Source organism: Pteronotus mesoamericanus, unplaced genomic scaffold (assembly GCF_021234165.1).
Source record: "Pteronotus mesoamericanus isolate MK-2021 breed Mesoamerican mustached bat unplaced genomic scaffold, CSHL_Meso_final contig_25, whole genome shotgun sequence".
Lineage (NCBI taxonomy): Eukaryota > Metazoa > Chordata > Mammalia > Chiroptera > Mormoopidae > Pteronotus > Pteronotus mesoamericanus.
The window spans coordinates 15,496,032-15,519,899 of record NW_026555105.1 but is presented as its reverse complement, the minus strand read 5'-3'; the positions used below and the strand labels follow the sequence as shown (position 1 = coordinate 15,519,899).

Below are 23,868 nucleotides of genomic sequence, written 5' to 3'. Positions count from 1 at the left end.
CAGGTTTGCATAGAGCGATTGCTTCTCCCAGAATCCCTTTCCCTTCGCTCCCTACCTGTGGAGCTCTCCACCTGGAAAGAGAGCTCACCCCTCTTTTATGTTCTGTTTACCTCTCTCCTCTGCTTCTTTTATTTTTTCCACCCAATCGTTATTGGGTGCACTTTTATTTCTTCTATCAAATCGTCAGCTCTAGACCTTTCAGAGGCCAGGGAAAGCATCTTTCCCTCTTGTGTTATTCTTCCCACCTAAAGCACAGCCACTTAATATCTAACCCTCCGTCAGCTCTGGAAAGTCAGTGGGGATCAGACGTTATGTTCAGTGGGGGCAGGGCTATGGTTTCTCAGTCAACGCCGTGAGCCCTGCTGTTCCTGGCACACAGTAGGTGCTTAGAAAGTATTGTATTGGATTGGCTGTCAGATGTGCTCAAATCCAATTTTAAAAATAAGCCACACCCTTTTTCCCCCCTACTGATATAACATGAGTAGCAGAAAGAAGCCTCATCTTTGTATCCGATGGAACCCATCTTATCCTTGAGTTTCTCTTGGTCCATTTCTCTTTCATTTAACACCTCCCGCCCTCTTCACGCTCACTTCCCTGGCTGTATAAGAAATAGTGTGAGAAAAACAAACATGACTAAGCTCCAGGAGCCTCTTCTCCATGGCCCCTCTGCATTTCCAAGCCTCTCTAGTACAAACACGTTGCAATAAAAAAGGGTGGACTCGCTCATCTACAGTTGTCGGTCCCACTACTGGTAAGCTGTTAATACACAACCTGGCCATCGCTAATCTTTCTGTTGTGATGCATGCCTCTCCTATTTAGCAGCCATTCCCTTCAGGTTTATTGAGTTGAATCAACCCGAAAAAAAAAAAGTGACGCTTACAGACCAAATGGAATTCTTTTGTGGAATATAGAATTCTTTTCCTAAACAAATACCACTGTCTTCCAGTGTGTTTGATAAATTTGTGCCTGTTTCTAAGGAATTTTTTGGAATGGAGACTAACCTACAGGTCATTTTTGTATGCAGGCTGCCAAATAACACACACACACACACACACACACACACACGACTAGTAAAACTGGTGGCTTCTCTGCCAGGCAGTGTTGAAGGCGCTGGCTCTGGGCACCTACCCTCGGGGTACTTGTAGGTGTGGGTGATGTCCTCCCGCTCGTCCCGGCCCACTTTCTTAGTGCTGATCTTCAGCCCCACCATCATGGAGTCGCTGGTGGACTTGCGCATGGTCCCATCCAGCAGCCGGATCCAGTTTACCACGTCGGCGTTGACCTCGGCAAAGACAAAAGGTGCATCGTACCTGGTGCTCAGGTCGCCCTCCTTGATGGCATGAACTGGAACGGGGCCACAGCAGTATATCCCTGATTGGAGAAAGGAGGAAGGAGATAGGCAGTCTATCCTGGATGAGGATAGGGTAGCACCCTCCAAAACCTTCCACAATTCAACCACACGTGGCAGAAAGTCTTGAGAGCATAAAGCCCTTTGACTCAGGGACTCCACTGCTAGGAAAGCAGCTGAGGGTAAGAATTAAGGATGAAGACGCTGGAGCCCAGCTTTTAGGGTTCAAGTCACAGTTCTCATTAGCTGTGTGATTTGCGGTGGTTACTTCTCTGAGCCTCGGTTTCATGTGGGGATGATATTTACACCTACCTAATGAGGATTTGCATATCCTAGATGCTATATAAGTGATAAATAAAATAGAAGAACATCCCAAAACACCCTAAGGAACTGAGGAAGCCAAGCAGTGGCTGTATTTGGGAAAGAGGGCACCTGTCTGGTATAACAGGCGCCGCTGTTTACCTCAGTGTGGTTTATCATTGCCTCCCGCTGCTCACAAATTTGGACGCTGAGGACTAGAGGCTGGGTAACTACATTACAGTGTATCCATTTGATGGACCTCAGTAACCTGAAATTCAAATTCAAATCACAGAACACTAGCGGATAGAGAATGTGAATGACATGGAGAAGTGACAAAGCCAGCATGAAAGGTCACGTCCAGCCAGTGTTAACCCACGGTCCACGGCCCCCAAGGAGCAACAAATAGAATTCAGGGGTCCATGAACTTGGACAGGAAAAAAGTGACATCTTGATTTTCACTGCACTTAGATAGTACTTCCTTTGATTGTAAAAGCAGGCAAACCATAATCTTCGGTGCTCTTGTGACTCATCACCTGTAAAAACCACAGATGTTTTCCTATCCCTTTATAGTGGCCCCAGATATCCAGAGGTATCAGTTATGCTCATCTCTGCCACGAAGTCATCAAATTTATTAATTCTACCATTAGATCTTGTTATGTGAAGTATATATTATTATATTACAAATTTATTTTTAAAAATTTTTGATAACTATATTTCAGTGCAATTGGTTTACTTCGTAAACCCTAGGTATTATGGTCTGTGAATTTAAGAATATTATTTTGAGAAAGGATCCCTTTGGCTTCACCAATTTTGACTTGATTCTCTCTCACCTACACACACATATACAAATGAGTATAAAATTGGAAATTATTGAAAGCTGTGTGTGGATGTGAATGAGACTTCTTTTGAAGGGAGAGGACAGAGTTGCTCTTTGATATTTTCTTGATGCTTCTCCTTATTTTCTGTTTTCTGCAACGAGCATGAGTGACTTTTCAAATGATGAACAAGCCTGTTGTAAAACATCAGTGAGGCCCCCAACCCTAGAGTGGACCAGCCAATGACGTTTGGCATCAGCCACACCCGGCTTAGAACTCCAGTCCTGCACGCTCCAGCCGAGGGACTCTGGGTGAGTGCTCTCTGAGCCTCAGTTTCCACATTCAGGGTTCAGGTGACGGGGACACAGTTACGTACCTTCACTCTTCTCCTGGGGCGTGGGGTCGAGGGCCTGCCATCCATCGTACCCCGCCTTCAGGTCTGGCCTGGTCATCCACGCCTCCACCCAGCAGTGGAAGTTCCTGGTGAGGAATAAAGCACAACACTGGCTTTATTTCCAATAAACTCAGGACTTAAACTCAGACTTTCAGTCACCTCCCCATTAGGACAGTCCACACTCGCCTTGTCCCAAGCTGAGCCCAGCAGGGCCCCTGACTCCCCTCTTGGCCCCTCCCTCTCTGGACCCCAGCCAGGTGCTCACTCCAGCGCCGAGAATCATTCTCAACGCGTCTCCGCCCCCCACGCCCCCCTTTCAGTGGCTCCTCAGGTTCAGCTGAGGCAACCTCCTAATTGCTCGGTTCCATCCCTTCTTTTCCAGCCTCTGGCAAACAGGCTCTGCCTTGGGTCAGGCCTCATCCTCAGCCCCCACCTCCAATCTTCCCCTCTGGACCTGCTCCAAGGTCATCAGCATGTCCCTCTCCCAGTTTGAAGCCCTTGGTGAGGCGACAGCCACTGTGTTTGAAAGCTCAGACCCCCTATCCTGGCATTCCAGAACCCCAACAACATCTCCCCCCTTCGCCCACCTCCCAGCCAGTGCCTTTTGCGCATTGTTGTTGACATTCCCCTCCTCGTGGCCTTTGCTCTTGTTGTTCCCCCTGACTGGAGAGCTCTTCCCAAACCCTGTGTCCCCTTGTCCAAATGCTGTTCAACTCTTAAACCCAATTCAAATGTGGCCTCCTCTGAGAAGTCTTCCCAGGTTTCCCCTCTGGACACCACTGGGCCCTGCCCCCAACCCTGGGCCCCACCTCACCAGATCATCTCGCTCTTGCTTGTGTCGAGCTCTCCATTCTCGTTGCGGTAGTACTCGATGATCAGGTTGCTGTTCTGGTCGTGGGCTGAGTTATAGTTGGTCACAACTCGGGAGGGGATACCCAAGCACCGTAGCACTGGGAGGAAGAAGGGGGGACACAGTAGAGAGTCTGTACCTCGCTGGACACTGTACTCTTTGTCCAGGTGGCGAGGCTGTGTGCCATCCCTGTACCTGGACAATAGCATCCACCTTGCTGGTCACCCCATGTTCACTCTGTCCCCTGCACATCACAGCTAACAGAGGAAGACTCTAAAACGCAAATCTGACATCGACACACCCCTGCTAAACCTTCAATGGCTCCCCCATGGCGTTTGAGGTCAAGGCCAGACCTCCAGCTGTGGTCCCTTGGCCTTGCAGGGTCTGGCGCCCGGCTGCCTCCTGCACCCTTTGCTCAAGCCACCTTGGCCTCCTGGCTGCTGCTCCCCCAGCCCCCCACACTCCCACCCTGCACAGGGCAGCGGCAAACGCTGTTCCCACCTCCAGGAAAGCCAGATGGGGGTCTCAATTGCCCCATCGTTTGCATTCATACCCAAACTAAGGGTTTACCATCCTTCTCCATGTCTGGGCATGTGAAGGATCTGTCTTATTTCCCATCCCCAGAGCCCACCACAGGCCTGGCACAGACTAGCTTGTCAAACGGGATGAAGGTGTGGGCGAGGCAGAGAGAAGAGAAAGGGAGGAAGGGAAGGAATGAAGGAATAATAGAGATGCAGAGCAGGGAGTCAGCGGCGATACAGGCAGAAGAGGAAACAGAGGCCAGGAGACCTTCCAATCGAGCTCTAGCTGCCTCAGGCTGTGTGACCTTGGGCCAGTCCCTTCACCTCTCTGGCCTTGTTTCCTCTTTTATAAAATGGGGTCAGAGAACAGGTGCCATGTCATCAGCTGTGTTGGGACACCACTGAGGATGAGGAGGGTCCTGTATTTGCGCCAAAGCACACAGAGAGGCTGGAGTGACCGGTGTCAACAGAGGGGGGCAGCCCCAGGTGCGGGCCTTGCCCGAATGGCAGTGCCAAGTGGCCCTGACGGGTAGAATTATGAGGGGTTTTGCTTCCTCATTTTTTGTGTGCCTTTTAATGTATTTTACATGTTGTAAAAGTAACATATTCTCAGCGTAAGACAAAGAAAGTAAATACCAAAAAAAAAAAAAAGTGAAACAAAAAAGCCCCACTGATTGAAACCTATAGGACTTTTGTTTTGCTTCTAGTTTTGAATGAGGTTGAGTGGCTGAGTCTGGAGGAGGGGCGAGGATTGACCTTTGCCTGCCATCAAGCAGGGCAAGGGCTTCCCAGATGGCCCTGGATCCAGGCCAGGTGTGTGGGTGCTGGGAGGAGGGAATACAAGCGGCTTTGAATCTCCACCTCTTGCCTGGCTCCTGTGCCCTGAGGCCTGGGCAGAGGCCGGACTCGCTGCTGCCCGTGGCGAAGGCTGGTGTCCCAACCTTAGGCCCCGCCCCGCCCCGCCGTGCCACCAGACTCCTGTCCCCACTGCCCAGGGAGCAAGGCCTTACTTCTGTCCCCGGGGATGTATCCTGGGAAGACTTGTCCTCACAGTGTAAGTCCCAGAGGCTTGCTGGAATCAAGAACACCTGGTTTCCAGCCCAGCTGTGCCACTCACCGGCTGCGTGACCCTGGACAAGCCACTTCCCTCCCTGAGCCTCCATTTCCTTCTCCGAGAAGAGCTAATATTAGCAGCTTGTCAGGATGGTGTGATGATTCAGAGAGTCACTGGGTGTGGGCAGTCTTGTGTGCCCAGTGCCCGGGGTGGACCAGCAAAGAGAGTCACAGGGTCCATCGCTCCAAACGTCTTGTCTAGTCGGTGTGGGTCAGCTCGCAGACATTGAGAAAGGCTCTGGGGTCCAGCTGAGGAATCACACCTTCCCCTGAAAACCCCCAACCCTAACCTGGCCTGAGCCAGAGACAGTGCTCAGGCACGTGTCCCTGGGTCCTACAAGCTTCCTGTGAATGAGCTTAGTCACCACCATCTTCATTCTGCAGGTGAGGAAACAGAGGCTTGGAGACACCAGTTCTCCTGCCCATGTTCACCCAGGGGTTGGAGGTAGAGCTGAAATCAAACCAAGCAGCCTGACTCCAGTGCCTGGGGACCAATCCACCATTTGGCTTTCCGAAGAAACGCTGGGACCAAGGGAGTCAGGCAAGCCCCCATTCGCCCAAGTTTTCCCTGGCGCCATGACGCACCGCACCTGGGAGGAGGCTGCAAGGACCAGAGTCAGCCTTGGCCATGGGGAGAGGACAGTCAAGGGCAAGATCTGCAGCTAAACCTGTAGGCAGTCATAGCCCAGCGTGAAGGAGGTATCTGTGGGGGACCTTGGGGACAGATGAGGGGGTTTCTCCAGGAAGCCCATGGGGTTCTCTGCGCAGATGGGTTCTAGGCCTCTCAGAGGAAAGAGGATGTTAGGGAGTACTTTATGTGGTATCGGGAACTGGAGCTCTGCGCAAGCCAGGTCTTGAATAAGGACCTGTAAGTCTTGGCCAGAAATCTGGCCCAAAGAATGTGTCATATTTACTGAAACTTGCTCTGCTTTGCCTTGCCCTGATAAGGAAAAACCAAGTGTTTAGTCTCAAAGCAAGGAAGAAAATCCCTGAGCCCCTGAACCTTGGCTTAAGGGCCATCTGACGTCAGTATGTCTGACAGACCCTAACCCAAGGCTAATCTATGTATTCCTCTCATTGCTATCTATAGCTCTCTGACATGGATTAATAAGCTTTGCACATACGCTGTATACCCCTGCACATATCATTCTCAATAAAAGCCATTTCAGAGATGGGCTCAGTGCATTGCCCACTAGAGGGAATAGCCACCCCCTTTCCTTGACAGGCACATGATGTCTGGTACAATTTATTTCTTCATCTGCAGTGTCTGGGGGCACTCCACGGGACAGGGGTACCTCCCACAAGGGTCTAGGATGGAAAGAGGAATTCAGAGGTCACCGGGGTGCAGACAGTGATGGAGCGGTGGTGAGGAGGAAGAAACAGCGGAGACAGTCCAGCGGGAAACCGGGGCCAGGCTGCCCCTCCCCCCAGCCCACCAGCCTGGAGGACAGTGCTGGGGCTCCTGCGGACCCTTTTCTGGGCCGGAGCACTGATCTCAGAGTCAGAAAAGCTGGAAACCCGACATCAGCCTCTTAGCTTTCCTGAGTCTAATAATAATAATAATAATAGGCAGCAGCACTATGTAAGTATTTGCTGTCAGGCCTCTGAAATGATTTTAAACATTTCACATATGTTAACTCATTTAATCTTTACAAACACCCCAGGATAAAGGGACTATTGAGCCCATTTTATATATAATAGAACTGAAGCTCGCAGGAGAGAAGTGATTTACCCAAGGGCACGCAGATGGTAAGAAGCGAAGCTGGGGTTCGCTTTCAGGCCTAGACTCCAGATTCTATGTTCCCAGCTGGTATGAGATGCTAACCCTTTCCCATAAGCACCATCGTCAGCCCTGGAACAATCTTCAAACTTTTTCTGGGCTCAAATTTTCAAGATTTTTTAGCAATTATTTTTTCATTTTTGGTTTTAACTCGCTTTATCTTTTCCTTATCTGCATTTTAGAAAGCACTCTCTCTCTCTCTCAACATCGGTGGTATTATGATTATTAAGTTATTAATAAATCATACCTAGTGAGACCTACACTGGGTCAAGTTCTGTGCTGAGTGGCTATTTGTCACACCCACCTGGGAGGTAGGTTCTGTCGTTTTCCTTTTACAGATGAGGAAACTGAGTTTCAGAAAGAAGTCATTTGCTCAAGGTCCTAGAGCAAGTGACTGGAAAGGTGGGGACTTTTAACTCAATGTGCCGGGTTCCAAAGTCCGTATGGTCAACTCTGAGCACATGCTGCCTCCCAAATGACATCCCCAGTAAATTGGTTGCAGAGGTAGGACGAGACCTGGGGTCTCTTGATCCCCACTCCAGGGCACTCTGTGCCCCCTTGTAGGGGTCAAGGAGCTGAGGGAAGTTTCCAGGCCCTCCCCCATCCCAGCGTACATCTCACCTGTGCAGCCCACTGCAGCGAAGACCCAGCACTGGCCGTACTTGACCTTCTGGAAGCCGGAATTCTTCCAGCGCCGCAGGATGTCCACACTGCCGATCCAGAACATGGGGCTGATGCCATCCTCATATTTGTTGTCCCAGCGTCCCAGCAACACGCCCTGGTCATCATTGCAGTTGACCTGCAACCAGCACGGCATCAGGGGGACCAAGTCTGGGGAGAGGGTAATGGCCGCACCAGGTTGAACACAAGTTCAGCTTATAGTAAAAGGCAGGGAAGGGAGCTTCAGGTTGGGGGAACAGCAGGTGCAAAGGTACCAAGGTGTGACAGACTGTGGTACATCAGAGATGGTTGGGACTGAAGCCCGGGGTATGGGAAAGGAAAGGGGGAGGGAGGAGGTGAAGAGCGGTCAAGGTCGTGAAGGCGACGCCGGAGATGTGAATTTGTCTGTGACTGGTGTGACCTGAGTGAATACAAAGACCAGTTCTGGCTCCTGCCCAGGTTGCATCATTCCCCCAATTCCCATTCCCCCGAGAATAAAATCCAGACTTCTGACCGCAACCCACAAAGCCTGTGTGGTCAGGCCCCTGCCCACTTCTGCGGCCCCACTTGCACCCTGCTCCCTCTGTTCTCTCTGCCCCACCACGCTGGTCTCCCTTCTGCTTCTCAAACCCCCCCCCCAGTCAATCCCCCTCAGGGCCTTTGCACAAGCTGCACCCTGCACCCCCTGCCTGGAATGCTCTCCTCCTCCTGGATACTATAGCAGCGCGGGGAGCATCGCTCAGGGAGGCTCCCCCAGCCGTCACTGTGGTTAGGCCCTGCGGTCAGACACTCTCACATCTGGGCTCCTTCTGCGCCTGCATCATTATTTATGACTATGCCCTTGTTCACATGACATTTTGGTTAATGTCTGTCTCCACCCACCCTCCCACTAGAACATAAATTCTAGGAAGTTAGAGACCACACATGTCTTATATCCAGCTGTTTCCCCAGTGCTTAGGACATAGTGGTACTTAATAAATATCTGCTGAATGAATGAATGAATGAATGAACGAACGAAAGAATGGCTTTGAAGAATCACTTGGCATTATCCTCATTTGGGTAAATCTTGTCTTTCTAAATACAAGCTCTCTTAGCTGAGACTTAACCACCCGCTGAGTACCCGCTCTGTGTCCTGTCATGGGACCCTGGGGTGGGCCTCCCGCTCACTCACCATGGCGCTCACCACCCGACCCACATAGACGGGGCTGCTGCGGCGGCTGCAGTCACGGCCACTGTTCTTCAGGAACTTGGGGTTGAGATCCAGGAGCATCAGGCAGGTATCCAGAATATCATTTTCAAACTGTGTTCAGGGGAAACAAGAGGAGCATGAGGGGAGTGAGAAGTCACCTCCTCCAGGAAGCCTGCCTTGAAGCCTAGAGGCTGTAGGAGCTCTCTGCTCTGTCTCACACAGACTGGGAAGTTCACGCTAGGTTGGCCCCATCTCTGAGGCCAGCTTCTCCTGGCCCAGGAGGGGGATGGGAATCACAAAGACCTAGGGTGTGGAAAAGGAAAAGGGGGGGCGCCTGCATCCGAGGCTTGGCTGGGGGGGGGTCCTGGAAATTTGGAGTAGAGACCGCAGCGTGGGGAGCCCAGGGTTGCCGGGACTTCCCTACCCTCAGAGTCACCTCAGGCCCTGCCAGCCCCCTCCGCCGCTTCTGCTCAGCCAAATCGCCCGCTTCTGCTCAGCCAAATCGCCCACTTGCCCTGAGGTCTGACCTGAGCCAGAGCGGAGGAGGGTCGCTTCCTCCCCGCCCCGCCACACACACTGCTCTGATTGGAAATGATGTAGATTATAGAGACAGAAATCTAATCTCTTCGCTCCCCTGTTTCCACCATACTCAGAGTAAAGTCTGGACTTTCGCCTGTAGCCTGTGAGGCTCTGCATGATCTGTGCCCAGGGATACCCCTCTTTGACCTCATCTCCCACCGCTCTCCCCCAGACTCACTCTGCCCCCAGGGCCTTTGCACCTGTTATTGTACCCTTTGCTTGGAATGCTCTTCCTGCCACTTTCTGTATGGCTCACACCCTTCCACCCTTGCAACTCAAGTTACTTTTATCAAAAGTAGGACCCCCTCCTTGTCACCTTCATCCCTCATAGTCAAAGACTCTTCCAGCTGTCCCCTGCTCCCCATGTCTGTGGTCTTGTCCCATACCAGACCTCATCACAGGTCTCTCTGCATGGCTTGACTCCTTCTGTGGCTCCCTATTGCCATCAGCCTGACACTAAGGCCAGCTGACAACCTGAACGCTGCTGACTTCTCCCATGTCATCTCCTGGGGCTCCTTCATAAACATGGTGCTCCCCAAGCTACGACGTACCTCTTAAGCATACATTTCCCATCTTTAAGCTTTGGCCCATGCAGTTCCCTTTGCCTGGTAGGCGACACACCCAGCTCAGATGGTGCTTATTTCAGGAACTGCCCTGACCCTGTGGCCAGTTAGTTAGTCCTTTCCTTCATATCAGGAGGTTGAGGGGGCAGGTGTGAGATGGTTCTTGCTTCACGGCTTTTCTCAGCAATGTCTTAAGAATTGTTATGGGAGGCTGGATGGTGGAGGATAACCAGCCCAGGCTGGCCTACTGGACGATCATGAACCACATGGGACAGAGAACAGCCATCCAGCTGAGGTCAGACAAGTCCGGCCTAGACAGCCATGCCCAGGCCGACCCAGAGATTTCTGAGAAATAGTAAATGATCGTTGTTTTAAGCCCCTAAGGTGTGGGCTTGTTTGTTATTCAGCAGTAGCTGGCTGATACACCTACACCAGTGGTTCCCAAGGTATGGACACTGGATCAGCAGCATCAGCATCACCTGGGAACTTGTTAAAGCTGCAGATTCTCAGCCCACACCCAGACCTACTGAATCAGAAACTAGGGATGGGCCCAGTGATCTGTATTTTACACACTTTTTCAGTGATTCCAATGTACATTGAAGTTTGAGACCCACTGATCTCCATGTTTAAAGGCCACTCTCAGCACATGACTGTACATAGTAAACACTCTCCAAGCGCAGCCTATTATTTTGATATATGGACTTGAATGTCCCCTTTTCCCTCCCGGAGTGACTGCCTGCCCACAACTCCTAATGGCTCTCCTAATTCCTTCCCACCTTGAATATCCAGGGCTGTTGACCCAATGGTAGGTAGGGCAACCCTTTGCTGTGTGACCTCAGGCCTCGCCTGGGCTCTCTTTGAGCCTCCAGCCATTTCAGGGATTTGAATCCTGACAGCATGGGGTAGGTGGCTCTGAGACCCAACGATGCTTTTGCAGCTCGCCTACCTCAGACCCAGGGCCCGGCACACAGTGGGTCTGAGGTGGTCGGGACGGGCAGGGAGTGGTCCTACCTGACCAAAGTTCCAAGGTATACTTTTGATGAACTTGGCTGAACCCTGGAAGAGGAGGCCATGCTGGGAGAGGACGTACTCCTGCCGCTCCTCCTCTGAGTCCAGGTACACAGCATCCTCTGTGGGGAGGAAGGAAGGGTCATCAGCTTTGGGTCTGGTGAGGCCCATGGTCCCTGGAGACATGGCAGCCCAGGTGCCAACTGCCCGGGGCCAGGCCAGTGTCTCAGAGGCTTTCCTATCTTTTAATCTAAAAAATGAAGCATTAATTACAATCCCATGTTAATGACATAAGGTGTTATCAGTTAGTGACAACAATGGCTGGCTGCTGCCTTTATCTAACATTTGCCAAGTGCCAGGATTTGTGGTAAGTGTGGGCATATATTAACTTGCTTATTTTCCTCAAGAGCCTGGTGTGGAAGGGATCTATGAAAGCCCCATTTTACAGGTAGAAAAACAGAGGCTCAAGAATATTGTACCAATGGAAAAGCTAATGCCAGAATAAGAGACAGAGGAGCGCCGGACTGGAGTCTGGAGCCCCTGAGCGCTGATCCTCACTTGCTGTGTGAGATCCTGCTCAGGTCACTTGTCCTTCTCTGCCTACCGTTCTGTGCTCCCTGTAAGTAAAATGTGACCACAGATCTGGAAGGTGCTTTGTAAGCTAAAACCCCAAGCCAGTGCAAGGAGAAAGGAAAGAGCCAGAGGAGAGAAAGCCGAGAAAAGGTGACTGGAGCTCTGGAGAGGTGGGGTCCTGTCCGGCTGAGGGGAACAGGTGGCATCTGATGCCTCGACAACATTCTAAGCTGGGGACCAGAGACAGCAAAGTTGTGGCTGCTGGAAAATGCAAGGCCCTTAGTTCCCTATGACTAGTGAGGACAGAAAAGACGGCCAAGGTCGTTGGGGCCAGATGGCAGGAGGTCAAATGTCAGGCTGGCTTTACCATCTCCACTCCACAAGTAAAGAGATGGAGGCTGGGAAGAGGAAATCCAGAACCACATTATGCCTTTGGTGGGCTCTGGGCATTTCTGCTTTTATAAAAAAAGATATTAAAAATGTACTTTATGACTGCATTGGTATAATGATGAATATATTAATATTATATATTGAAACATATTCTCTGGCCTAAATGTTTATTGTTTTCTTCAATTTTAAAAGCAATTAACTTCCCTGACTGGTGTGGCTACATTGGATGGGCATCGTCCCACAAACGGAAATGTCGGTTCATTCCTGGTCAGGGCACATGCCTGGGTTGTGGGCCTGCGCCCCAGTCGGGGCGTACATGCGAGGCAACTGATCGATGTTTCCCTCTCACGTCGCTGTTTCTCTCCCTCTCTTTCTCCCTCCTTTCCCCCCTCTCTAAAAATAAATAAATAAAATCCTTTAAAAGTTAATAAAATCAATAAATAAAAGAAATTAACATATTTTCATGGGACCCTAAAAACACGGTGTCCCCAGGTCCTGTGCCTACTGAAGTCAATCCGTAAAAGCACTGACATCAGTAGGCACAGGACCTGGCGACGCTGGGCCTGGAAGGCAGCTGCTCAGGCCCCTCAGGTCCCTGGGCTCCATCTGCCCGTCTTCAGTGACCCACACCCTGACTCGTATCTCATGGAAGAAGGCAGATGTAGAAATTGCTGAGTGTCTTATATATCCTGCTCTTTCTCTACAGACATTATGCAATAAAAATTAGCTTTGTGGTAACTGGCAGTGTGGGAGAAAGAGTGAAAGAGAAAGAAATACCCACAGTGTTTTCCCATTGGAGTGAGTCTGTCAGCCTGCTGGGAAGTTCCCCACTCAGGTTTCCATCTGGCGAGACAGGGGCACTAGGGACAGAAGCCTCGCATATAGGTGGTGCTTGAGCCTGTCCATGTTGGAGCTCAGGGACAGTAGGCAGATCCTGCCCTCTCCCCCAGAGGGAAAACTGTCCTTTTCCATCGTCCCACCGCCACAGAGTTCGCCTTCTGGCTTCCCAATCCCCAGCTCCACCACTTCTGCTTCCTCCCGGAGACAGGGGCCATTTAGTTGCTGTATGGCTTGGCTGACCGCCACGCCAACCCACCAAGCAAGGAGGGGAGAGTTCAAAAGGAAAGAGAACACCCCCCAGGACCTTTCTCCCTATTCTCTGGACTCTGAACTCTCACAGAATTGGATGGGATTCGGGGGGTAGGGGGAGTGAGGCACAGGCACGCTCCTGCCCCATGGGCTGGGCTGCCAACTAGCTATAAGCTCGGCAGATTGTCAAAAATCGAAGTAAGCATGCAGCGGTGTCCAGCAAGGCCAATCCTATCCTGAGAAACCATTCCACGTGGCCATATGAACAAGGGTGCTCATTGCGACACGCTCCCTGTGATGAGCTACTGGGTTGGAGGACCAGATGAATGACCAAGGCACACGGGCAAGATATGAGCACTCGGGCCCTTAAAAAGAATGAGCCAATGTATGCAGATGAGTGTGCAAAGATCCTCAAGACATATTGCAGAGGGAAAGACAACCCAGTAGGCTGATGTATATGTGGGATCATTTTATGTTCAAGAGAGACAGAGGAACTCATGAATGCACTGATTTCTCCAGGCACATGTGCCCAGATCTAAGGAGACAAGCCCTCCAAGATGGCTAATCATCGTCTTTCCAAGGAAGGGAATCAAGGGCTTGCTGTTCTCTTTCTCTTAAAGCGTTTACAAAGGGGATGTGTTCTCTCATCTTAGTGTTATAATAAGAAACAAAACTAAAGTATGTAAAAGAGAAAATAAAAAAATCTTTCTGCTCAGATATGTAATCAAATGTCCTCAAAATGGAGAGAAAAAAAATGAAGCAGTGGCCTTGTAAGAAGCTGGTTGTCTGATCCTGGAGAGGCCAGAATTTCTGCCCCGGGCCCAGGCTTTGAAGGCGGACACCCCATTCTTAGGCTAAGGCCCACCCACAAGCTCTCTCTCTCTCTCTCTCTGCCTTGCTGTGTAAGAGCAGGAAGGAAACAGATCTGACTGCCTTGTTAGTCAAATGGGGAAACTGAGGCCCTAGAAGTGTGGTGCCCTCTGCTGCTTCCTCCCACCTGCTCAAGTCGGCCTCACTTCTTCCTCACTCTCCCCTCTGACTCTCTAGTTTTGTCCAGCATCGGTCCACTTACTTATTGAAGAAGCTGCCAAAAGCCACTTAACTTCTCTGAGCCTGTTTCCTGCCTGTGACATGAGGATCCTGACCTCTGCCCTCAGGGTGGTCAGGGGGAATAATTGAGAGTGTGTATGAGGAAACACATAACAAACCCTGGCTACCCCACCCCTCCACCTCCCTCTGTTTCCCCTCCCCAAGTCAGTCCGGTGAGATTTAAAACGGAGCCCTGTGAAACTGAACCAGGGGTGGAGCCATGGCGCTGGGCACCCCCTAGGTCCCCTATGCCTGCATGGGGCTTCTGAACCTGGGCCACCTCCATGGTCAGCTCCCAGTGCCATGGCTCCCGGGCCAAGACGTGGAATAAGACCGCTTAGTAGCTGTGAGGCATTAGGCAAGTCACTTTGCTTCTGCAAGTCTGTCTCCTCCTCTGTAAATGGGAGTAAGAGGAGTCCTCACGTCACAGGGTTTTGGGGAAGCTGAGCGCGGAGTTGCACCGAGCAGACCTCACTCAATCCACTTTGATGCCTCTTCTGTCCCATTTCCCCATCCTCAGTGGCCCCCATGGATGGAGTGCGACTCACCTGGGCACCAGGGGTTGAAGAGCAGGGTGAACTGGCCCAGCATAAAGCTGGAGCCCTGGTAGCCCGTGGAGGCCTCCATGCTGAGACGGTACACGCCAATGGGGGCATGGGCCGGGGCTCTGAGCTGCAGTGAGAGAGCGCGGTTCTTCTGGTCTACCACCGAGGCCATCCAGGCCCCCTCCTCCACAGCATCAGACAGCGGGAAGCGGGCCTTGGTCCCCGCCTCACTGCTGGGGTTTGGGCCTGCGGAAGGAGAAAGCAGGGGCCATGAGCCAGGGGTGGGCAGGGAGCGAGGGAGTCAGGGCTGGCAGGGGCAGGGCACATGCCAGGGGTCCTTGGGCCTGGATTCAAGGCCACTAACCATTGAGGGAACTTAGGCAAGAGATTTCATCTCCCTGAGCCTTGGTTTGGCCATCTGTAAAGTGGGATCAAACCCCAAACTTGCAGATAGTCTTGCGGGAGTGCATGAAAAGCGGCAGGCACACAGAAGGTTCTCAACCAGACAGATTCCTCCTGGGAGGAGACAGCGCATCCTGGGACAGGTTTCAGTTGCAATGCTCTGGGCTGGCATGACTTTGGACAAACCCATCCTCCGCTCAGTTTGCCCATCTGGAGCACAGACAGGAATTGGGTAGATGCTCCCCTTCTTCCTGGCCTAGCTCCTTTTCCTGCTAGTGTCCTTCTTCCCTTTCAGAAAAAGGAACCCAGGCTCACCCTGACCAGGTGGCTCAGTTGGTTGGAGCATTTTCCCGTACACCAAAAAGTTGCAGTTCAATCCCCGGTCAGGGCTCATAGAGGAGGCAACTGACCACTATTTCTCTTCCACATTGATGTTTCTCTCTCTTTCCCTTTCTTCTCTCTTTAAAATCAATAAGCATATCCTCAGGTGAGGATTCTTAAAAAAAGAAAACCCCCCAGAAACCCAGGCTCTGAATAGGATGGGACCTTTATCCTCTGATGTCCCACGGAGCCTGTCTGAACCCCCCTTGCTGTTGGGCCCATACTGCCTCTAAGTGCTTGTCTCCCCAGCGCCCCCTCCAGCTTCTGGCCTCTGGGTCTCCACAGGCAGCTCTGAGGAGGGGTCACAGCCATGTCTCACCGTCCTCTAGCCTTTGGTGCTTTACGGAATGCCTGGGCGCTCCCTGCTTCCTCTTTCGGTGGGAAAAGCAAGCTGAGAGAGAAGGGGCCCTCCAAGGATATCCCAGGGGCCTGCAGCAAAATTAGTGTCTGAGCTTAGGTTTCTAGGCTCTGGGCTGTCCTTCAGGGCACCTCTCATTGCCAGAGGCTGCTCCCTCGTAGGATCCTCAAGGCTCAGGAAGGCAGACAGAGAGCCTGCTTCAAACAGCTGCTTTTCCAGGTGGAGGGGAGTGCCTGGTGGCAGGGGAGTGTGCGGGCAGGTCTGAGTCACAGGGAGGGCGAAGGCGGCTGGTCACCCTTTCTGGCCTTGGGTGGTGGAAAGGAGAAACAGAAACTCCTCTGCTCAACTGGGCAGATGCCCAGGAAGGTTTATTTTTAATCTTCCACCTCCTTTCCTGCCTCTCTGCCCACTGTTGCTGACAATTCAGGGACCTGCTCACTGAGGGGCGCCCACCCCAGCACCCAGCCCCCTGCCCCCTGCCCCCAACCATACTCAAGCCCAAATAGAAAAGGGAACTAAAAGGCATGACACAGCCCTCTGGGGCCCTAGCTGGGGGACAGGAGCCAGCCGTAAGCCTTTAACCATTCCCTGTCCTCCCGAGTCGGCATTAGAGGGAGGACTTTGGCAGTACTGGGGCCCACGAGCCAATCTAGATCTGGTTCCCCAACTCGGGCCCTGGTGCTGTGTGACCTGAGCTAAGTCACGAGGCTTCTCTGATCTGCAACATTCTCATAAAAAAAAATAGATTTAGATCACATGCTTGGGAAGGTCAGGTTCCAGGTCTGAAACTGGCTCTGTGAACTTGGAGAGCTTAGCTTCTCTGTGCCTCAGTTTTCTCACCTGTAAAATGGGGCCAATTGTAATACCTAATCACAAGGTCAGTGTGAAGCTTAAAGAAGGCGAGGCATGTGAAGCCCATCACGAGGTGCCTGGCACATAGTAAGTGCTCAATAAATGAAAGTTATTGTATATTGTCACCACCACCTCCTAATAATGTTTAGAGGATTCAGTGAGAGAGTTCATAGAAGGCACTTAAAACAGAGACTAAGAAGTAGTCATTGCACAATGTGAGCCATCCTTGGTGTCATCAAAAGGGGCCATTAAAAATCAGCATTCTCAGGCCAAATAGCATTTGGAGAACCGGAATGAAATGCAAACTGAAGCCAAGAGGAGTTAAAGTTGAGGTGACTCTTCGTCCCAGTTTGCCCAGATATACTTATTGATTTTAGAGAAAGGGGAAGGGAATGAAAGAGAGGGAGAGAAAGATTGATGTGAGAGAGAAACATTGATTGGTTGCCTCCCATACACGCCGCAACTGGGGACCAGACCCCCCAACCTAGATATGTGCCCTGAATGGGAATCAGACCCACAGCCTTTCCGTTTAGGGGATGATGCTCTGGCCAACTGAACCACACTGGCCAGGATGCTAGTATAAATTATTAAGGGCATCCCTTTCCTTTTCAGAAATGTCCCTGTTTGCAAGATCAATGATCTGGTCACCATGGTCCACGCAGAACTCCTTGTGGGATCAGAAGCATCACAGGGGCCCCTCTGGGCCTAAATGGCTCCAAGGACCTGAGGGGCCCAGGTCCCTATCCCAGACCACGGTGGCAGGAGGTCAGGTGTGGCGGATGAGGAGAACCTTCCAGGGCAAAGCTTTCTTAGCCTCACAAGGGCTCTTTTCACTCCTTCAGGCTGACCTCACTCCCACCCCACTCAGCCCCAAGCCCTGGCCCTCCCTGGGAGTGGAGCGGAGCTTTAATCCCATTACAAGGATGGCGTTTGTGTACTGTGGCCCGTCCCCTACAACAGAGCCCGTCAGGTCTTGAACTATCGCGGTGGGATACACAGCCCTCCGCTATGTCGGGGGTCAGGCCACACACGTCGTTTGCTAAGTGACCTTGACAGGCTCTCTCCCCTGTCTGGGTTTCGGTTTCCCTGAAGAGGTAGGAAAGCATGATCACAGGACGTTCCAACATGTAAGGTGCCCAGGCCAGGCCCACAACTGGATGCTGAAACAAGCCAGGCCTTGATGCAAGAGGCCTGGCTTCCTCCTATTGTCCTCGGGCTTCCCAGACCCAGGGAAGAGAAGCTGTGTGCACCCAAGCTACTGTGGCCCCCGTGGCTGCCACAGGGGCTGTGGGAGTGCCCAGGGCAGGCTGGCTGCGGTCTGAGATAGCTCGGTGAAGACTGGAGAACAGAGATTTGTTGTGGGGATGGGAAGCCCAATTGTTTCCATTACCCTGAACGTGAACCCTAATTACTTGACACCAGGCTGCCTAGATAATTGAGAAGGAGAAAGAGGGGGCACCTTGAAAATGAAAGAAGGAAAAGGCAAGTAGGAGATTACAGGCTACTCCAGCTCATAGCTCATCTACCATATCATTGCACAGAGGAGCAAACTGAGGCCCGGCAGGCACTTGAAGGTACCTGCTGCGGAGTCACAGTGATGGAAAACATCAACTCGAGGGTAGGGGTTTGAATCTTGCCTTTCCCCTACACACTGTTTGAGTGGAACAAGTAACTTGACCTTTCTGAGCCTCAGTGTTCCCTTCTGTAAAATGGGTGTTCCTTATCCTTCCAAGATGGGGGAGGGGTTCAGAAGGAGTATGCAGCAGGTGCTCCGTAGATGTGACCTTCTTCATCCTAAGCTTAGCTCTTGTCAGGGCACCGCTGTCAGATACTCCCACCTGGCACTTTACAGAACGGAAACTGAGAATAGAAAGGTTGGAGACTAGCTGAAAGCCCTCTGTTAGAGAGGGTGCATCCCTGCCAGAAGGGGCGGGGAAGCGGGGAACAAGGATGAAGAGGAAATCTGTGTCCAGTCTGCAGGCACTGCGATAAGCGCTATCAAACGGGCTCCCAGGTAAATTCAGGCCTCAGCCAGGTGGGCGCAGCCCCTGATTGCTGTTCCATCTGCCCTCAGAGACCTCAGGAAGAGCTGTCCTTTCCCTCCCTTGGGCCAGAGTCCCAGCCATGTGGCCGGCCCCTCGCTGACCTCGAGGAAGTGGTTTCCACCAGAAACCAAAGCAGCTGGTTCAGCATTCAATGCCATTTTCCCAGGATTGGGCACTGGGCGTCTAGGGATGGGGTGACTGGGGCCTCAATGTCTCTTTATCCACCTCTGGAGCCCCTGGAGCAAGATCAGGAACTGCCACTAATGTCTACAGGGCACCCCCCAAGAAAGGCCCTTCTCACTTAACAACCCTCTTTCAGGACTGCTCTCTACATGATAAAACTCGGGCTCAGAGAGGCTAAGCAACTTGCTCCACATCACACATTAGGTAGGCAGCCCAGTCGGCACCAGAAGCCAGGTCCGCCTGTGCGGCCCCGGAGCCTGAGGCAGCCTTGCAGGGGCTGGGCCCAGCTGTGTTCACTCTGCCACCCAGAATGGATTTGGACCTGATCCCAGAGGTCTTCCAGGTGCGTGGATTTTGGAAAGTGGCCATCGATAAGACTTGGAAAGTTGTTTTGGTGTGGGAAAGAGCAAGCATCATCTTTCCCCTAAACCTATTGATAACAGGTCTTTAGGAACCGAGGTGGGCAGGAGCACCGACTTGTTTACAAAGCTGCGTGGCCTGAGGTGACATCTCTCAACCTTCCGGACCTCAGTTCCCTCATCGGAGGGATGGGGCTAGTAACTGCTGGCAACTCTCCAGGGGGCAAAGAGGAATGGCGTCCCCTGTTCCATCGTCTGTCAGAGGCAATGGAATCACAGAACAGGGCAAGTTCAGGGCGGAGGTACTTACCAGTCACGACATTGAAGGTGAGGCTGTCCACTCTGGCCTCGTAGTTTCTGCCCTTAAAGTACAGCGTTAGCTGGAAGGGCTGGCCCCGCCGCACCACCAGCCCCTTCTGGCACTGCTTCTCTGTGTGGTGATCATAGCCGTTAGACTCCAACTCCAGGTCGCATCTCTCCAGAACCAGGTCTAGGGAAAGAGAGAGGGGCATGAGCCTGGGTGGCATCCCTCAGCCGGCTGTGACCCCCCACCCCCCGCCCTCCTTCGTCTTGCGCAGTGCCTGGTGCGTAATGAATGATCAGGAAACTCAAGCTATTCTGTCGTTATTGCGGGGGCAGGAGGGGGTGTTCTTTTGCTTAAAGCAAGCACAGTATTTGGTATAGGTTAATTACATTGCCTTTGTCTTTTAGGTTCAATTTCCAATTTCCAAGAAATACAGAGGACTGAGGAACATTTTAAACAAAGAACCAGAACACAATCGACTCAGGGAAACTGAAGGCAAGGTATTTGGTTTCTTTAACAAATAAATTGCAAGGAAAAAAATATGGAGGGAAAATGTTGAAGGGAGAACCTATAAATTAAGAGGCATGTAAGAAATATTCCAAGCCTTTGTGCTATGTGGGTCTTATTTAGATGAAAAAAAAAACTATTTAAAAATATTTATTTACATCCAGGAGGCAACTGGAAATTTGAATACTGATGGACTAATGGTGATATTAAGGAACTTTTGTTAATTTGTTTATGTCTAAAAGGGTTCTTGTCCTTTAGAAATATTTACCAATGAAATGATGGTCCAAATAATGGGGGTGGGGTCAGAGGGGGCTATAGGAGGCAAGGGTAACCATAGGCCAATGATGGCTAAGAACATATGTATTTATTCTACCATTCTCTCCACTTTTATGTATGTTCAATATTCTCTATAATAAAAGTGTGTTTCTTTTAATCCTCACCTGAGGATATGTTTTAGAGAGAGGAAAGGAGAGAGAAACATTGATGCGAGAAAGATCGATTGGTTGCCTCCCGCAAGCACCCCAAACTGGGGATCAGACCCACAACCCAAGCATGTGCCCCAACTGACTGGGAATCAAACCTTTGACCGCGTGACCACCTGGTGCACGCATGACACTAACCAACTGAGCCGCTGGGCCAGGGCCATAATAAAAGGTTTTTTAAATGACATGGATCTGGGAGTCCCTGGACCTAGGCTTCAGATCTGCTGTGCCGCGGTGTGACCCTGGATGGCTGTCCCTCTCTGTGTTTCTCTGCTGAAGCCTCAAAGGGCTGCTGCGGGTTCTAGCAGAGGGTGTTGGGCCAGTCTGCCCCCAGGGCCTAGCCCGAGGCAGGGGCTTGCTCTGTGGAAGTTCTATTTACAGTTTCGGAGGGAGCTGAAGACCAGGGCAGGGATGGGGGGATGGGGTGGGTGGGGGTCTGAGGGAGACACACACCTCGTTAACCTTGGCAAGCTCAAGGCCGACATTGGCAAGCCCACAGGGTGGTGAAAGTGGGCAAGACCCATTCTCAGATTTGTAGGGCCCTGGGGGAGTATATGGTCCAACTGAGGCACAAGGATAGGGATTTGCCCAAAGTCACCCTGCAAGGGAATCCTTCCTCTGGGACATCAGTTCAGGCCTCTAGCCTCCTGCCATGGAATATCCCACAAGTGAGGTACAAACTAGATATTATGTGGCCCCAGGTCCCCACGGCAAATGGCAGCTTTGGAATTTGAACCCAGAGCTGCAGATTCTGGAGTAACTACCTTTCACTCACAGCTCAGGATGAGTTCTCTACACACACACACACACACACACACACACACACACACACACATGCACACACAGAGCCTTCTTCCTCTTCCCTCCCCCACCATGTCCTGTGCTATTCTCCAGCCAGGGAGGGGACCCTCTACAATCGCAGTAGGAGAGACCTCCACAGGAAGAAAGAGCTTCTGGTGGCCTGCCTACACAGGAAAGAGAGCACCGCCGTCTCCCTGGGCAACCTCAGAGAGATGGCCAGGCCCTGCTTTCAAGCTCCTGTCTGAAGGATTTCCAAAAGCCAGGCCCAGCGGCAAAGGTGCAGAAAGGGTCTGATGTCCTAGGATTTTTGCCCTGAAGACGGACCCGAGGCCTTCCAGTCTGGGGGCCTCCTGTAGGAAGTGGCCGCGCTGGCAATGAGGCAGAAGCCTCTTCACAACAGGCCTCCAAGGTGTCCCAGTCCCACTGAGCCCCATTCTGGGGGACAGGGATAAGAAGCTGCACTGGGGACAAGTGGCCACCTTGGCAACATGTCACTGGCCGGCCTGAGTCAGATTTTGATCCCACACATTGGGAGCTGGGTCCCAGAGAGGGACAAGTGTAGCCTGAGATCATACAACAGGTCAGGTAGGTTCACAGTTCCTCCCACTCATCCGTACTCCAACTGCCTCATGACCCTCTCCACATTCCCCTTCCCCACAGCTGCTTCCTGGTGCAGAGGTCATTTTCAAATGGCCTTGACCCAAGAGCCAGCTGGGATGCTGGGTCCTGTGGCATTATTTCAGGGACGTCCTTCATTGTAGAAATTCCCTCCCTACGATGGTAGTACTGCCTCTATGTGTGTGTGTGTGTGTGTGTGTGTGTGTGTGTGTGTGTGTGTGTGTTGGGAGAGCAAGTAGGAAATTAATTGAGTCCCTCCTCCACTCCTCTCAGCCCTCACAGATGTACCAAGGGCCGACATTATCATCCGTGTTTCTCAGAAGGGGAAACGGAGGCTCAACAAGTAGCCAAGGGCCAGGGTTGCAGAACTTGAGAGCCGCAAGGGACCTAAGAGAACACGCTGGCTCTCAGCCCACTCTCCCGCAGGATGCTGGAGCCTCCTGTCTGGCCCCTGGGGCCGAAGAGTCAGCCAGGGCTGGCTTGCACACCAGCAGGGACAGCAGGCACACCTCCTTACAGCTGGCAGAGACTAACCAAAGCTACATATTCTGAGGCCAGGCCAGCAACCCCTACATTGCTTCATGTCACTTGACACACAGCAAGGACCCAGTCCAACTAACTGACCGAGGACATGAATGACGGTCTGCCAACTCAGTACTTGACAGTTTACAACTTACCTTCATGTCCCATTGCCTCCCTGATCCAGGGAGGCAGGGGTTAATGATTATGCCTTGGGGAAACTGAGGCCCCAGGCCTGGCCGGGACTGGGAGTCAAGAAGCTCTCACCCAGCCCAGCCCTCCTGTTGCTTTCCAAGAGTCAACCCTAGTGTGTCCTGACCCTAAGTACGTTGGCAGACCACCACAGCCAGGGAGGGACAGCCAGGCATAGGGACAGCCAGGACTGACCCTAATACTTACCCTCAGCCATGGTCAGGTAGAGGTAGCAGTGACTCCTTGTACTGGCTGTACTAGCAGCGGGACCCTCCAAATGTGGACCACTGGCAGCCGGTACTGTGCTGGAGGCTGAGAGCAGGGAATTTATAACCCGTTTTAGGGCGGGCCAGGGGCGGGACCAAAAAGGAAGGCGGTGACCTCAGGAGGCCGCTATTGCCTCGGCTGGGCCCACGCTCTGGGCCAGGAGCATCAAGGAGTACCAAAGAGGGAGGCGGGAGCCGTAGACAGGCAAGGGCTCCCCCTGGGGGAACAGACTGAGCACAGGGCTGGGACAGCAAGGCCAGGAGCACACAGTCAGATCGGGACACACAGACATACCTGGACTCACAGTGTCAGACCTGGGGCAACAGAGACACCTGGAGAGAAAAATACACACATGCAGGTATAGACACACATGGAGCAGACACAGATACACAATCAGAAACATAGGGATGTGGCTACACAGACACACGATCTGCAGATACAGCAGACAAACCTGGACACAGAGTAACATGGACACAAAATCAGATTAAAACCCCAGGGACACGCCAGGACATAGACACGGTCAAGCACACCAGTGTCCACCAAGAGCCACACACAGATGTGTGAGCATCCAGACGCACCCAGCTCATGGACCCCAACATGCCATCGGATGCGGACACAAACTCAGCTTGGGGCACCCACAGACCTGCCAGGAAGCAGATACTCAGGGAACTCGGAGATGGGCACCCACACAGACACGGACTCACGTACAGATGCAGATGTGCCCACCAAGATGGGCACGGCCATGCTTCTTCCTGGAGCAAAACCTGATCATTGGTCTCTCTCCTGCATCCC

General features: G+C 52.0%; 1 protein-coding gene across 1 annotated transcript in view; it reads right to left on the bottom strand.

The window, feature by feature from the left end:
• The window catches only part of TGM2 (transglutaminase 2), a 31,441-nt gene extending 8,323 nt beyond the window's left edge, over positions 1-23,118 (bottom strand). Inside the window, exons 1-9 of the mRNA XM_054573765.1 lie at positions 23,017-23,118; positions 19,697-19,876; positions 14,810-15,052; positions 11,124-11,242; positions 8,953-9,081; positions 7,743-7,920; positions 3,672-3,807; positions 2,840-2,943; positions 1,129-1,371 (exon numbers count right to left, since the gene is read on the bottom strand). Of these exons, the coding sequence (XP_054429740.1) occupies positions 1,129-1,371; positions 2,840-2,943; positions 3,672-3,807; positions 7,743-7,920; positions 8,953-9,081; positions 11,124-11,242; positions 14,810-15,052; positions 19,697-19,876; positions 23,017-23,026 (1,342 nt within the window). The 5' untranslated portion in view covers positions 23,027-23,118. The remainder of the gene's footprint in view (positions 1-1,128; positions 1,372-2,839; positions 2,944-3,671; positions 3,808-7,742; positions 7,921-8,952; positions 9,082-11,123; positions 11,243-14,809; positions 15,053-19,696; positions 19,877-23,016) is intronic.
• Positions 23,119-23,868: the final 750 nt, after the last annotated feature.